Consider the following 16,671-nt stretch of genomic DNA (forward strand, 5'->3'; position numbering starts at 1 on the left):
CTGCACCAGAGAATGTCAATGGCGCTTTGAGGACACTGCATTCTCTTTGAGGACCAAATGGCTGACTTTACTATCGGTGGCCGTGCAGGAGATGCATCGACATCGAAACTAAGAGGGGGGTGCAACATTGTTCAAACGTCTGGGAACAGTTTATTAAAACTGCCATTGAAGGATTGGTTAGAGCGAGCGTGATTAAAATGTCTGTACATAAACCTGCACACTGTGTGGTGTGACTTGGTGCGATTGGCAAGGTACCTCGCTGACACAACTCAAACGTCAGGCAGACTAACGTGAACTGGTAACAATGCAGGGTGGACTACCGGAACCAGGAGGGTTAGGGTATGGCACTTCTCTAACCCCAAGAGGAACTTTGCTGTCATTGCATTGAAAGAACACGTCAGACGCAACACAAACTATTCAGAACATACACTGCATGACCAAAAATATGTGGACACCTGCTCGTCAAACATCTCATTCCAAAATCATTGGCATTAATATGGAGTTGGTCCTCCCTTTGCTGCTATAACAGCCTCCGCTCTTCTGGGAAGGCTTTCCACTAGATGTTGGGACACTGCTACAGGGACTTGCTTTCATTCAGCCACAAGAGCATTAGTGAGGTCAGGCACTGATGTTGGCCAGGTGTTCCAATTCATCCTAAAGGTGTTTGATGTGGTTGAGGTCAGGACTCTGTGCAGGCCAATCAAGTTCCTCCACACCAATCTGAACAAACCATTTATGTATGACCTCACTTTGTGCATGGGGGCATTGTCATACTGAAACAGGAAAGGGCTTTCCCCAAGCTCTTATCACAAAGTTGGAAATACAGAATGTCATTGTATGCTGTGGCATTAAGATTTCCCTTCACTGGAACTAAGGAGTCTAGCCCGATCCATGAAAAACAGCCCCAGACCATTATTCCTCCTCCACCAAACTTTACAGTTGGCACTATGCATTGGGGTGGGTAGCGTTCTCCTGGCCTCTGCCAAAGCCAGATTTGTCTGTCGGACTACCAGAAAGTGAAGCGCTATTCATCACTCCAGAGAACGTGTTTCCACTGCTCCAGAGTCCAATGGTGGCAGACTTTACACCACACCAGCCAACGCTTGGCATTGCGCATAGTGAATTTAGGCTTAACAGCACTTACAGTTGACAGAGGCAGCTCTAGCAGGGCAGAAATTTGACGAACTGACTTGGAGTCCTATGGCGGTGCCACGTTGAAAGTCACTGAGCTCTTCAGTATGGCCATTCTACTGGCAATGTTTGTCTATGGAGATTGCATGGTGTGTGTTGTTCTGTGTGCTCGATTTTTTTAGACCTACCTATCAGCAATGATGTTGCAGATATAACCGAATCCACTCATTTGAAGGGGTGTCCTCATACTTTTGTGTATATATAGTGTATCATGACTTCAGCATATGAACATCAATATCATAGGATTGTATCACAGGGGCAATGAATGCATACATGTTAGTCAGTCAGTATATCGATGAAGAATGGGATATGACGTTGTGAGCAGAGAGAAGACAAAGTTAAAGCTAGACATGAACTTGAAATTGGGTCACTACCCTGGTCAGGATTATTATTATTTTTGTCTATTTACTCTTCACATTGGTTTCAACATGAATATTTGAGACTAGTGGAACCATAACAGAGACAATGTCCCAAACTATAAATGGTGAGATGAAAATACCTGCTTCCTGTGTCCAACTGTAAAGCTTGTGCAAGAGTCACAAAAACATTACATCATTACACAACAGTACAGTCATTACAGTAGCAACACATTTATTCGTTCAGACAAGTCATTTTCAAGTCCGTTCCACTGCAATACATTGAAGGGGGGTCTCCTACCGATTTGAATGGGATCGCCATGCAGCCTTATTCAGGTAAGAAACTGATGCAGCCGAGAACAATGTCCATCAGCCACCAGATGGCAAATGTGATTTTAAACAGAACATGCTGGCCGAAAAATAAAGCACTGCTTGAATACGTTCTTTGTACACTTCAGACTTCAATGCCCTCAATTGTGTAACAGACCCCTTTTCAGACAGGGAGATCCATCTGTGGTGTCTTCAGCCCAGTTTTTTTAGGCTCGGCTCAGCAGTGCTGCGCAGTACATTGAGAACAGAACTCTGTTCAGCAGTGAACCCTTTACCCTGGATCATACCCCAGTTTCAAACTCAGAAAACAAAGGCAAATATGAGACGACAGACTGGATTCGGTCTGATGAGTGGCGTGCGTGGGCAGAACTGTTTGGGAGTCTAGAGATGGTGGCCTAATGGTATATCTGTCAACAACTATACAGCATGAATTCCCTTTGCCTTGTGAACCAGGGTATTGTAAGGACAAGTGCAGGGGAGGGGCATCTCTGGACACTGCCATAGCTGTGTCACTCAAAGCAGTCGCTCACGTGGTTTGATTCAGCCCAGTAAAGAACTGTGAAAGTAAGGAACTTGTTGTTCGGCTCTGCATTAAACACCAAAATTGGTTAAAGATAATTGTGATAAATAAAAAAGTATACAAGTTTCATTTAAGGACCAAAAAATGTACAGATGTGCCATATAGATTGCAAAATAGTTGGGGAAGATATTTTGGATGTACCAATTCCATGGCATATGAACTGATACACAAAACGATGCCGGCTTCAAAACTTAAAAGAGTTTTTCAATTTAAATGATTATACAAAATTCTTGCAACCAAGAGAATGTTCTATTTATGGGGGATACAACCATCCCAGATCTGCAGATTTAGCTGCGAAGAAACAGAATCATTAGATTATTTTTTTTGCTACTGTTCATATGTAGCTTGTTTTTGGTCGCAGGTTCAGGAATGGCTGAAGAATTGCAACATTTACCTGGAGCTAACTCTGCAAATAGCACTGCTGGGTGATTTGGAAAGTCATAATCAATCGATCAATAATATAATAATACTCTTAGCAAAAATATTTATTTTAATTTACAATCTGTAGAAACTATGAGAATAGAAAGGTTCAGAACTTTTGTGAAACATCACAGCACAGTTGAATAATATATGGCAAATAGAAGTCAAAACTGGATGGTGTTCTGAGACAGATGGGAGTGTCACGTCCTGACCTTAGTTCCTTTTTTATGTCTCTATTTTAGTTTGGTCAGGGCGTGAGTTGGGGTGGGCATTCTATGTGTTGTTCTATGTTTTTGTATTTCTGTGTTTGGCCTGGTATGGTTCCCAATCAGAGGCAGCTGTTTATCATTGTCTCTGATTGAGAACCATACTTAGGCAGCCTGTTTTTCCACTATGATTTGTGGGTAGTTGTTTTCTGTCTTTGTATTAGTTACCAGACGGAACTGTTTTGGTTGTTCTTTTTGTTTGCTTTGTATTGTAGTGTTCAGTTTAGTTTTAATAAAATGACGAACACTTACCACGCTGCATATTGGTCCGATCCTTCCTACCCCTCCTCAGAAGAGGAGGAAAACCATTAGTGGAGTGGTTGAGGGGAGCTGAAGGGTGGGACTAAAAATAACAAGATAACGAATGTAAAATATACAGTGTCCGTAAAATATATATAGTTTCAGAAGTTTTGTGAAACAGCACAGTTGAAAAATATATGACAAATAGAAATCAAAACTGAACGGTCTTCAAAGATAGATGGGAGTGTTTGAGGGTAGCTGAAGGATGGGACTAAAAACAAACAAGAGATAACTATTGTAAAATATACTGTGTCCATAAAATGTATATAGTATGTATAAACTGGAAGTAGAAGCCTAAAGTGTTGTTGTCCATAAGTTTACTCTAATTAGGGGAGGGGTGGTAGGGTTAGGAGAAAATAATAAAGGAAAATATCTAAAAACATATGTACAGTACCAGTCAAAAGTTTGGACACACCTACTCATTCAATGGTTTTTCTTTAATTTTACTATTTTCTACATTGTAGAATAATAGTGAATACATCAAAACTATGAAATAACACACACATAATCATGTAGTAACCAAAAAAGTGTTAAACAAATCAAAATATATTTTATATTTTGGATTCTTCAAAGTAGCCACCCTTTGCCTTGATGACAGCTTTGCACACTCTTGGCATTCTCTCAACCAGCTTCATGAGGAATGCTTTTCCAATAGTCTTGAAGGAGTTCCCACATATGCCGAGCACTTGTTGGCTGCTTTTCCTACACTCTGCGGTCCGACTCATCCCAAACCATCTCAATTGGGTTGAGGTCAGGTGATTATGGAGGCCAGGTCATCTGATGCAGCACTCCATTACTCTCCTTCTTCGTCAAATAGCCCTTACACAGCCTGGAGGTGTGTTGGGTCTTTGTCCTGTTGAAAAACAAATGATAGTCCCACTAAGCGAAACCAGAAGGGATGGTGTATCGATGCAGAATGCTGTGGTAGCCATACTGGTTAAGTGTACCTTGAATTCTAAATATATCACTGACAGTGTCACCAGCAAAGCACCATCACCCCTCCTCCTCTGTGCTTCACGGTTGGAACCACACACGCAGCGATCATTCCTTCACCTACTCTGTGTTTCACATAGACACCGAGGTTGGAAACAAATGTCTGAAATTTGGACTCATCAGATCAAAGGACAGATTTCCACCGGTCTAATGTCCATTGCTTGATGTTTTTTTGACCATGAAGGCCTGATTGATGCAGTCTCCTCTGAACAGTTGATGTTGAGATGTGTCTGTTACTTGAACTCTGTGCAGCATTTATTGAGTCTGGTAACACTAATGAACTTATTCTCTGCAACAGAGGTAACTCTGGGTCTTACTTTCCTGTGGCGGTCCTCATGAGAGCCAGTTTCATCATAGCGCTTGATGGTTTTTGCAGCTGCACTTGAAGAAACTTTCAAAGTTCTTGAAATGTTCCAGAGTGACTGACAATGTCTTAAAGTAATGATGGACTGTCGTTTCTCTTTGCTTATTTTAGCTGTTCTTGCCATATTATGGACTTGGTCTTTTACTAAATAGAGCTATCTTCTGTATACTACCCCTACCTTGTCACAGCAAAACTGATTGGCTCAAACGTATTAAGAAGGAAATAAATTCCACTTAACTTTTAACAAGGCACACCTGTTAATTTAAATGCATTCCAGGTGATTACTTCATGAAGGTGGTTGAGAGAATGCCAAGCGTGTGCAAAGCAAAGGGTGGCTACTTTGAAGAATCTCAAATATGAAATATATTTTGATTTGTTTAACATTTTTTTGGTTTCTACATGTGTTATTTCATAGTTTTGATGTCTACACTATTATTCTGCAATGTAGAAAATAGTTTTAAAAAATAAAGAAAAACCCTGTAATCAGTCGGTGTTTAAACTGTTGACCCAAAAATATATATGTGGGATTAGAAATGATGTAGACAATTACATTGATAGAAGCCACAATCTATTTTCAATATTTAAGCTGATCTACCCCCTGAATTTTTTTTACATTTTTTTAAGAACTCTGTGTTCTGTATTCGTAACATATAGGCTACATCCCAGGTGGGGGCGATAGGGGATTAACTGGATTTAAAAAACTCTGTGCACTGCAGACCGCTGTGCGACAGACGTTGGGAATGCTTTATTTGCAGCGTGCCGCATCATGGGAGCAGGCAGCCAGGCATTTTGATATGTAGGCGGACGCAGTGAGCAGGGACCTCGGGCTGCAGCAGCAGACGCGTGGGGTAGGGAGGGGAGACCGGGGGAGAGTCGTCCTTAGCATGACCCAGTGAGCACCAGAGACTGGTTTGCGCTCTCCTCGCACACCCTCTGCTACGTAATCGCTGGGAAAAAAAGCGGGGCTGCGGCTGACACAGATGCCGCTGCTGCCATGACTAGAGCGTGCTGCCATACGTATTTACGTAGCACTGCCTGGGTATGTCTATCTGGGTCAGTAGAGAAAGGGTATTGTATTCTTGTCTATCTCATTGCTGGTCGTTGACACCCTTTTTTAAAAATCTTGCATATCTACTTTTATTTTCCCTCTCTCTTCCCCTCTCTCTGATTAGGATGGAAGCCCACAGCTGGTCACACCCTTGATTTGGATAGTTCTCTTTAACATTAACTCTTCGATGGCCAAATATCAAGCAGGCTCCCAATGAGCAAGGCAATACATATTAGTGGGGATTTTCAGCCTGCCAACAAAATTTTTGTAGTGAGTTTCAGCACTGCGGGACATTTCTCTTTGGGTAAATGTATCTCCAGTGAGGCCCAATACCACACTTACAGTACTGTACTACATGAAAATGTAGCTGTTCCAATTCACAGTTTTCAGTTATGCCTACTTAATCTAATTTGCCAACTGTGCAGTTGGTAAATTACCCCCCCCCCCCCCCCCCCCCCCCCAGAATTACACTGGACATAATATAATGAATTATATGAATAGAATATAGGTTGACCGCAAAATGTACTTTAGTTTTACCAATCCAGTCCCCTACACCAGGGTCTGTCCGGGGCATCCTCTGGGTGCACATTTTGGTTTTTGCCCTAACACTACACAGCTGATTCAAAGAGCCAAAGTTTGATGAAACAGCTGTGTAGGGCTAGGCAAAAAAAACTAAACGTGCACCCAGGGGGGCCCCAGGACTGACTGGGAAACCCTGCCCTACCCCATCTCCATCATTTTAACACTGGTAGGACGGAGGATAACAATTTAAATTATAGTCAAAGCTACTTCAAATTTTATACCATCCCATTCTGGCTTACCTTATTCAATGTTGGCTTAGAAAAACAATAACATTCCAAATAGCTCCACCTCCTGGAATAAAAAGACATCCATACCAGAAGAATGAACCATACAGTATACCTCTCAGCATGGCGTATTCTTAATAAACCTACCTCAGCATGGTGTATTCTTAATAAACCTACCTCAGCACGGCTTATTCTTAATAAACCTACCTCAGCATGGCTTATTCTTAATAAACCTACCTCAGCATGGCGTATTCTTAATAAACCTACCTCAGCATGGTGTATTCTTAATAAACCTACCTCAGCATGGCGTATTCTTAATAAACCTACCTCAGCATGGCGTATTCTTAATAAACCTACCTCAGCATGGCTTATTCTTAATAAACCTACCTCAGCATGGCGTATTCTTAATAAACCTACCTCAGCATGGCTTATTCTTAATAAACCTACCTCAGCATGGCGTATTCTTATTAAACCTACCTCAGCATGGCGTATTCTTAATAAACCTACCTCAGCATGGCGTATTCTTAATAAACCTACCTCAGCATGGCGTATTCTTAATAAACCTACCTCAGCATGGCTTATTCTTAATAAACCTACCTCAGCATGGCTTATTCTTAATAAACCTACCTCAGCATGGCTTATTCTTAATAAACCTACCTCAGCATGGCGTATTCTTAATAAACCTACCTCAGCATGGCGTATTCTTAATAAACCTACCTCAGCATGGCTTATTCTTAATAAACCTACCTCAGCATGGCATATTCTTAATAAACCTACCTCAGCATGGCGTATTCTTAATAAACCTACCTCAGCATGGTGAATTCTTAATAAACCTACCTCAGCATGGCTTATTCTTAATAAACCTACCTCAGCATGGCGTATTCTTAATAAACCTACCTCAGCATGGCGTATTCTTAATAAACCTACCTCAGCATGGCTTATTCTTAATAAACCTACCTCAGCATGGCGTATTCTTAATAAACCTACCTCAGCATGGTGTATTCTTAATAAACCTACCTCAGCATGGCTTATTCTTAATAAACCTACCTCAGCATGGCGTATTCTTAATAAACCTACCTCAGCACGGCGTATTCTTAATAAACCTACCTCAGCATGGCTTATTCTTATTAAACCTACCTCAGCATGGCTTATTCTTAATAAACCTACCTCAGCATGGCTTATTCTTATTAAACCTACCTCAGCATGGCTTATTCTTATTAAACCTACCTCAGCATGGCTTATTCTTATTAAACCTACCTCAGCATGGCTTATTCTTAATAAACCTACCTCAGCATGGCTTATTCTTATTAAACCTACCTCAGCATGGCTTATTCTTAATAAACCTACCTCAGCATGGCGTATTCTTAATAAACCTACCTCAGCATGGTGTATTCTTAATAAACCTACCTCAGCATGGCTTATTCTTAATAAACCTACCTCAGCATGGCATATTCTTAATAAACCTACCTCAGCATGGCGTATTCTTAATAAACCTACCTCAGCATGGTGAATTCTTAATAAACCTACCTCAGCATGGCTTATTCTTAATAAACCTACCTCAGCATGGCGTATTCTTAATAAACCTACCTCAGCATGGCGTATTCTTAATAAACCTACCTCAGCATGGCTTATTCTTAATAAACCTACCTCAGCATGGCGTATTCTTAATAAACCTACCTCAGCATGGTGTATTCTTAATAAACCTACCTCAGCATGGCTTATTCTTAATAAACCTACCTCAGCATGGCGTATTCTTAATAAACCTACCTCAGCACGGCGTATTCTTAATAAACCTACCTCAGCATGGCTTATTCTTATTAAACCTACCTCAGCATGGCTTATTCTTAATAAACCTACCTCAGCATGGCTTATTCTTATTAAACCTACCTCAGCATGGCTTATTCTTATTAAACCTACCTCAGCATGGCTTATTCTTATTAAACCTACCTCAGCATGGCTTATTCTTAATAAACCTACCTCAGCATGGCTTATTCTTATTAAACCTACCTCAGCATGGCTTATTCTTAATAAACCTACCTCAGCATGGCGTATTCTTAATAAACCTACCTCAGCATGGTGTATTCTTAATAAACCTACCTCAGCATGGCTTATTCTTAATAAACCTACCTCAGCATGGTGTATTCTTAATAAACCTACCTCAGCATGGCTTATTCTTAATAAACTTATCAGGTGGTATAAATACAACTGGATTGACAAATATTGCCATTTAATGATGTAAGGTTCAAATAATGACATTCAATCATATTAAATCATATTTCCCTCAGACAAGTATTTCTTTGCTGCGTAATGTCTATTAAAAGACTTCTGAAATGGCATGTCAGTTATGATACAATGTTGAACACAAATGCATCATGACTCAAGTTGAGTTTGTAGAAGATAGAACAACAATTGCACAGAAGTCAAAAATCAGGTGGCAGTGTTCTGCATTGGCAATGGATTTCCACACTTCTAATAACAAGCATGTCACAAACAAATGTATTGTCCAACTGTAAAATGTGGTAAATTTAGTATTGTGGTTGATTTCAATGGCTAACAGAGTTAGTTGCACTTTTTCTATGGCTTGACAATGACTACTGAAAATCTGTTTCTTACCTGCAAAAGCACTGGTCTGAAACTAAATACATTTTCTTGGCAAAGTATTCACGAAAGTAAGATATAATAAATAAATTAACTAATAATACTAATCAACTAATCATCATATTACAGCAATTAAAGATGCCAACAGGCTTATACCATATTGCAGAATTCATAAGGGTCCTTGTCATTACTGAAAACATAGAGAAGCAAAACAATAATTTATAATTCACCATCCCCTCATTGACTGTTCTTTGATGTATAGTTGCATATAAAAACCTGTACATCCAGATTTGAATATAGACCTACAAGATAAGAGGAAGATAAGCAGAGGAAGAAAAGTTAAAAGGTTGACTAAAGTCAAATTGGCTCTCGTTAAAAGAGGAACCATACCAAGAGCTTGTGGTATCTTCACCCTATATCGTTCTCATTGTACACCTGAAAGATTTTAACCCGTATTTTTTTTTTTTAAGTACAACTATGCATTGAAAGTTACTTACTTTAGAAAAAACTGCCATCTCAAGCAAACTGTGAATGAACCTGTATCATGTGTATTTTTAAAACCCATTTAAATTGAACAAAGTGACTGTCTTCCTCTCATAGCTTAAAAGACTGAGGTAATGTTTACTAAATCCTGAATGACAGCATGTTGGAAAACCAACATACAAAGAATCCCACCCCAAAAAACTGAGCAGAATATTAACCTGGATTACTCCATATTTTGTCATTTAAGACCAACAAATTATTTGAACACATATAAAAACAGTTTTGTAGAACCACTGATTCCATTTAAAACATAATCCAAAAACAGATGGCACTGATTTAAGTCATATTCACAAAACTGTGAGATTTAAAAAATAAAAAAAAAAAAACGTTTTGTCAGTACATCAAAGAAAAAACATTTTGAAATTCCCTTCAACCTGGACACAATTTAAAAACGTTATTACATAATCTACAAGAAAAAAAGAAGGATTTACCAAATCGAAATGTCTTGGATTTAGTTAAGATAGCAAGGTAAAATATTACTAAAATATCCCAGAAAACCAAATAGTATTTTCAACTAAGGTAATGTAAGATATATATACTGAACCAAAATATTTCAATGTTTTTACTGAGTTACAGTACATTTAAGGAAATCAGTCAATTGAAATAAATTCATTAGGTCCTAATCTATGGATTTCACATGACTGGGCAGCCATGGGTAGGCCTGGGAGGGCATAGGCCCAGCCACTGGGGAGCCAGGCCCAGCCAATCAGAAGTACTTTTCCCCACAAGGGAAAAGGGTTTTATTACAGACAGAAATACTGCTCAGTTTCCATCAACTGTCTGGGTGGCTGGTCTCAGACGATCGTGCAGGTGAAGAAGCCAGATGTGGAGGTGCTGGGCTGGCGTGGTTACACGCGGTCTGTGGTTGTGAGGCCGGTTGAACGTACTGCCAAATTCTCTAAAACGAGGTGGCTTATGGTCGAGAAATGAACATTCAATTATCAACCAACAGCTCTGGTGGACATTCTTGCAATAAGCATGTCAATTGCATGCTCCCTCAAAATTTGAGACATCTGTGGCATTGTGTTGTGTGACAAAACTGCACATTTTAGTGCCCTTTTATTTTCCCCCAGCACAAGGTGCACCTGTGTAATGATCATGCTGTTTAATCAGCTTCTTGATATGCCACACCTATCAGATGATGGATTATCTTGGCAAAGGAGAAATGGTCACTAACAGGGATGTCAATAAATTTGCACAAAATTTGAGAGAAGTAAGCCAGTTTTGCGCCCTCTCGGGCTTGTGCGGTGGAAGAGGTCTTTGTGCGCTATACTCAGAAATGTCTCAGGGCAGTAAGTTGGTTGTCTGTTTAACTCTCTATTGTTGTGGGGCTGTGCTTTGGCAAAGTGGGTATGGTTATATCCTAGCTGGTTGGCCCTGTCTGGGGTTATCATCGGACAGGCCCAGTGTCCCCCGACCCCCTGGTCTCAACCTCCAGTATCTATGCTGCAATAGTCTGTGCCGGGGGGAGGGGGGGGGGGTCTAGGGTCACTATTTCGTATCTGGTAAAATTCTCCTGTCTTATCTGGTGTCCTGTGTGAACTTAAGTATGCTCCCATCTCTCTCTCTCTCTCTGAGGAGCTGAGCCCCAGGACCTTGCCTCAGGACTACCTGGCCTGATGACTCCTGGCTGTCCACAGTCCACCTGGTCGTGTTGCTGATCCAGTTTCAACCCTGGTTATGGAACTCTGACCTGTTCACCGGACATGCTACCTTGTCCCGGACCTGCTGTTTCGATCCTCTCCCTCACCTGCTGTCGCGACCTCTGAACGAGCCATGAAAAGCCAACTGACATTTACTCCTGATGTGCAGACTTATTGCACCCTCTACAACCACTGTGATTATTATTTGACCCTGCTGGTCATCTATGAACATTTGAACATATTTTTGAACGATCTTAATGGCCATGTACTCTTATAATCTCCACTGGGCACAGCCAGAAGAGGACTGGCCACCCCTCAGAGCCTGGTTCCTCTCTAGGTTTTTTCCTAGGTTCCTGCCTTTCTAGGGAGTTTTTCCTAGCCACCATGCTTCTACATCTGCATTGCTTACGGTTTGGCGTTTTAGGCTGGGTTTCTGTATAAGCACTTTGTAACATCTGCTGATTTAAAAAGGGCTTTATAAACATTTGATTTGATGATTTGTGCATATGGAAAATTTCAGGGATATTTTATTTCCGCTCATGAAACATGGGACCAACACTTTACATGTTGCGTTTATATTTTTGTTCAGTATATAATCTCTTGCTAAAATTATTTGGCATCATACATCTTCTGGCTTCTTCGTGCCTGGTTGGTCCACGCAGTTTAACACCAAAACACTTGGTACATTTCACCTGTGTTTTCCCATCTCTTCGCTTCTGTAGGCAACCAATGACAATTCTGTGGGAGCAAAAACGTCATAATTAAGAAAACATGAGATTAGTGTGCAAATTTCCTCACTGACTGTATAAAGAGGAAATCAAGGTCAAAAGTAATTCAATTTGTATTAGGCTAAATTCAGAGGACAGATCTTGACATGTTAAAAACATTTAATAATAATTCAGGACACACAAGTAACAAATGCCTTTACAATTAGAAAATGTACTCATTCTACACATCCTTGTCATCACTCACCTGGACCTTTTAAATCACTGATCTTCTGGTTCTGACTGTGATTGCTTGAAACATAGAGGCTCTTCCGTGGTTTCATTGTCATTCGTTTCATATTCATCATTGTTATTTTCATCATCTTTGTCGTCAATGTCGTTTTCTTCATCATCCCCTTTCTCTTTCACTTCCATCTCTCCCTCACTGTCACCGTGTGTCTCCTCTTTACCCTCACTGAAAGGGTCAAGGCCCTTCTCTTCCCTCCTGCTGATCTCCGCAAACCAGTCCCGCACCTGCTCATAGCTCATACTGGACTTGGCCACCAGTTCATCCAAATCTTTCTCATTTAAGACCTTATGCTTGAGGTAGTGCTCCTTTAAAATATCTTTACCCGTCTTGACTTTGATGGTAGGGGGTGTTTGTTTGCAGGGGTATGGCCGCCTCGTCCTCCTGGACCAACCTCGAAAGCGTTTCCGTGGCTTCTTCTTAAGATCACCTCCGTTCATTGCCTCGTTAACCTTTCCACTCTGATACAAGTAGTACCACTTCAGGTTACTGTTCTTGCAGGCATAACGGGTGTCTCCAAACCAGTTGACAATGTAGGTTCTGGGTAACCCGCTCTCCTTGGCCATCTTGTCGTACTCTTCAGCAGAGGGCCACTGGGTACGAACAAAGGCGCTTTTCAGGACGTGGAGCTGCTCTGGGGTTTTCTTCATTATCTTCCGGCCGCTGGATGGCGTCCGAGCTTCTTGCCCAGAGGAAGGCACTTTGACCATTTCACTCTCTAGCTCTTCTGTGCCATCAGAGTCCAGTGGCATTTTTCTCCTCTCAGAGAACCAGGCGTCCACCTCTCGCCTGGTCAGTTTAGTCTCCATCCTCAACCTACTTAGCTCCTCATCGCCTGGCGTGTCAGACTTCTGGTAGCTGGCCTCCAAAAGCAGAAGCTGCTCCGGAGTCTTTTCCTTGAACTTCTGAGGTGTGAAGTCAGGAAAGGCGTGGCGGAACTTGATTCGTGGATCATAGATGGGCCCTTGGGTTGTGAGAGAGGATTCACTGGCTTCGTCGCTGGAGTCGATCACAATGGCTGTGCTGCTGCTGCCATCGTTACTGTTGGTGTTGACTGAAATGTCATTCAAGGCAACGCCTTGGTGATCCTTTGAGTTGCGTTGGTTGTAACGTGTGTCACTGAACCACTTCTTTATTGCTCTTTTGGTGAGGTTAGTGACCTTCATCAGCTGAGAGATCTCTGCCTCAGTGGCAAACTGTCTCCTTAGGTAACTGGCCTTCAGCTCTGCTAGCTGCTCCTTGGATTTTTTGGGTCGCGCTCCCAGGGAATCGGTACTGAGTGGAGAAGCGGTCTCAGAGGTGGAGGGTTCTGTTACCTTACTGACACTGGTTCTGGGGTTGGGGACCCCAGCAACAGCTAACGTGATGGGTGAGGCCACAGGGACAGCGTTGCCACCCCCTACCTGAGTCAAAACCATCCCTGGTTGCCCTACAATCTGACAAGTCTGAAAGATGGACTGCAGGCCATTGGCTGCCGTAGCAAAATTGGCTGGGATGACAGTGATGGTCTGTGGCACCGCCTGCACTGAGCCGTTGAACTTCTTCCTTCTGGCCTCCTCCACCTCCTCTGGGGTCCAGCTCACACCGTGCTTCAGCCGCTGGGCAGAGAACCACACCTTTATCTGCTCCTCTGTGAACTTGGTTTGTGCTGCTAGACCCATGATCTCTGACACAGATGGGTAAGGGAACCTATTATAGGCACTGACCAGCAGGACATTATTGTCCATGGCCCCATTGTATGTGGGGATACTACTGACTGGGATGAGGAGCTGGGTCTGGGAGGTCTGCTGATTCTGCAAGGCAGACAGAACTTGAGCCAATGTCCCTGGAGGGAGCATTGTGGTGGAGTTGGTGGTCTTTATTTGGAGCACATTTGGGCTGTTGACCATTATGCTTTGCTGAATAGGTTGAATGGTCAGAGGGGTTGACACAGCCACTACAGTGGGGGTGACAGGAGGGTGGGGCACCTCTTCTTCCCCATCACTCTCCACTTTAATGACACTGTTATCTGCCATTTTGTGTGAGCCTGTAAACTTCTTGGCCTCAGCCCTACTCTTGAGCTTCATGATTGGTGTCTTGCTTAGGGCAATACCTTTACAGGATGTGTCCTCATCCTCCTCAACAAAACTGCCATCAAAGGTCAAGTCATTGACTCTCTGCTCAAAGATGGTTTGATTGTTGCTCTTCACCATGGTCCTGGTGAAATTGTCTTCTCCAGGGTGATGGCGTGCATTATGCTCCAACAATGCATCATACCTCTTGGTGTGAAAGTCACACTCAACACACACATAAGATGAGTTTAGAACTATATTTGGGTGTTCAGTGTCCACATGCAAGGTAAACATATTGAGCTGTGATGTCTGAAAGCTGCAGTACTTGCACTCATAACCTCCTTCTGCTGTACTCGAGTCCATAGTTTTAATGAAGTGGTCCATGGCCTGTGTGTCTTCCTCACTCGGGTTGCTTTCAGTTGAGTTTTCCACAGGACAGCTAGCTGCCCCCTCGTCAGTCTGTTCATCTCCCTCTGTAACGACCTCCATGTCAGGGTCTGAATCCACCATTTCAACGGGAGGGAACATGCAAGGCGTTGTTGATTTTCTTCTGCTCGCCATTGTGTCTTATCTGTGCTTGTGTTGAATATATATATATATATTTTTTTAATCAAAATTTTAGTTCAGCCCTTGTCGATCCATGCAGGTTACTTCAGGAGTTCAAACTTCAAAGTTGACTTATCCTTAAATCCTGCAAGAGATAGATCCATATTATATGCACATAATTGAGAGAAAAATTCAAGGTCTAAACATGAATGCCTATCTACTACAATATTTAAGAGGGGGGTCTCTACTGCAGTGTCCTTTAACAGATTGTTGTAAGTGTGGTGGGACATGTATAGAAAGTTTCATTTCACTAATACATTTGCAAGTCGCTACATTGTTTCCACTGCCAATACTAAACTCTCACAATTGAAGTCTTCAAAGCGCTCCACAGAAACACCATTAATAAGTGGCTGTTTATATGCATTCTGGCCCAAAGCAAAATGATTTGAGAAAACTGCAGGACAAGACATGTTATTCCTAAATCGATGTAGTATTACTAATGCCTCTGTATCGTATCATTAGTCTGCTAACTACCAGTTTGTTAACCAACTTGTCAGTCAGTCACACTGCAAATAATATTAATCTGTCACTTGTGCCGGTCACGAGTGTACGTATTTTTCTGTTTTGGGGGGGGTGGGAGTATTCAGCAAAAAGTGGGAAATGATAGTCAAATCTTATTCATTTGAACTATTACGTGTGTAAAACTACCTTCACGTGGTGTTAATTTTATTACCTACCCGTGTAGAGAACTGTCGCTTACAAGCATCTTGCAACAACCAGTTAGCTTCCAATCTGACTGCTGATGCGCCGTCTTCCGCCTTTGCCCAGTCGTTCCCTCCCCAACAAATGCACTGTCGACTCCGGCAGTGGCCCACAGGAGCAACGAGTCCATCTGTTGTTATCATAGACGCAGAATAGTGAATGCGCCGAGATTCGGTTGTTTTTTCACTCCCTTTCCCTTTGCCTACAAAACATCACCTTGTTTGGTTTGTTCATGCATTTAAACCGGCCTAGATGTAGACACCGATGGCTCATCGAATCTAACGATAGTCATTTTTTTATTTCCTTCTTCCTCTTCTTCGGTGGGGTTTATCGGCGGTTGGCATTCAACGTTATGGTGCATTAACGCCACCTACTGTACTGGAGTGTGGGCCAGCCTTGTTGCTTTTAAATAAGATAAAATATTTGATACCATATCTAATGGCGTTCTACTCAATAAACTCTTTAAATTAATGTCCTGTATCTAATTCTCCCTCATACTGCCCACAATGTAGCAATACATGTTCCACGGTCTCTGTTTCCTGGCAGTAATCACACATTCCTGTTGAATGCTTTCTTATCACATTTAAAGTCTTATTTCAACCAGCTGTGTCCCACCCTTAATCTTGTAAAAATAGCCTATCTTCCCCTCACCAACTTTCCTCTGCCCTTAGTATCTCTATTCCACTGCCATCTCTGCACCATCACTGTCCAAATCAGGCTTTTTGCCCTCTGCCTTGCTCATTGAATTTATAACATCCCACTACTAAGTGCTTATTTAGCCAGTACATCAACTCCCTCGTTCCCCTCCACCCCCACATGGGCTGGGTCCCAACTAAATCTTATCTGTATACCCATCTGTCTAA

At 41.9% G+C, this 16,671-nt stretch overlaps 1 protein-coding gene across 1 annotated transcript; it reads right to left on the reverse strand.

The window, feature by feature from the left end:
- Window positions 1-11,939: 11,939 nt before the first annotated feature.
- LOC110488324 (zinc fingers and homeoboxes protein 1) lies at window positions 11,940-16,146 on the reverse strand. The gene is made up of 3 exons (XM_021560527.2): window positions 15,784-16,146; window positions 12,411-15,191; window positions 11,940-12,176 (listed from the first exon to the last, which is right to left on the reverse strand). Exon 2 carries the CDS (start codon window positions 15,059-15,061, stop codon window positions 12,425-12,427), a length of 2,637 nt encoding a protein of 878 aa, XP_021416202.2. The 5' UTR covers window positions 15,062-15,191; window positions 15,784-16,146; the 3' UTR covers window positions 11,940-12,176; window positions 12,411-12,424.
- Window positions 16,147-16,671: the final 525 nt, after the last annotated feature.

The sequence above is a fragment of the Oncorhynchus mykiss genome, chromosome 32, assembly GCF_013265735.2.
Source record: "Oncorhynchus mykiss isolate Arlee chromosome 32, USDA_OmykA_1.1, whole genome shotgun sequence".
NCBI lineage: Eukaryota > Metazoa > Chordata > Actinopteri > Salmoniformes > Salmonidae > Oncorhynchus > Oncorhynchus mykiss.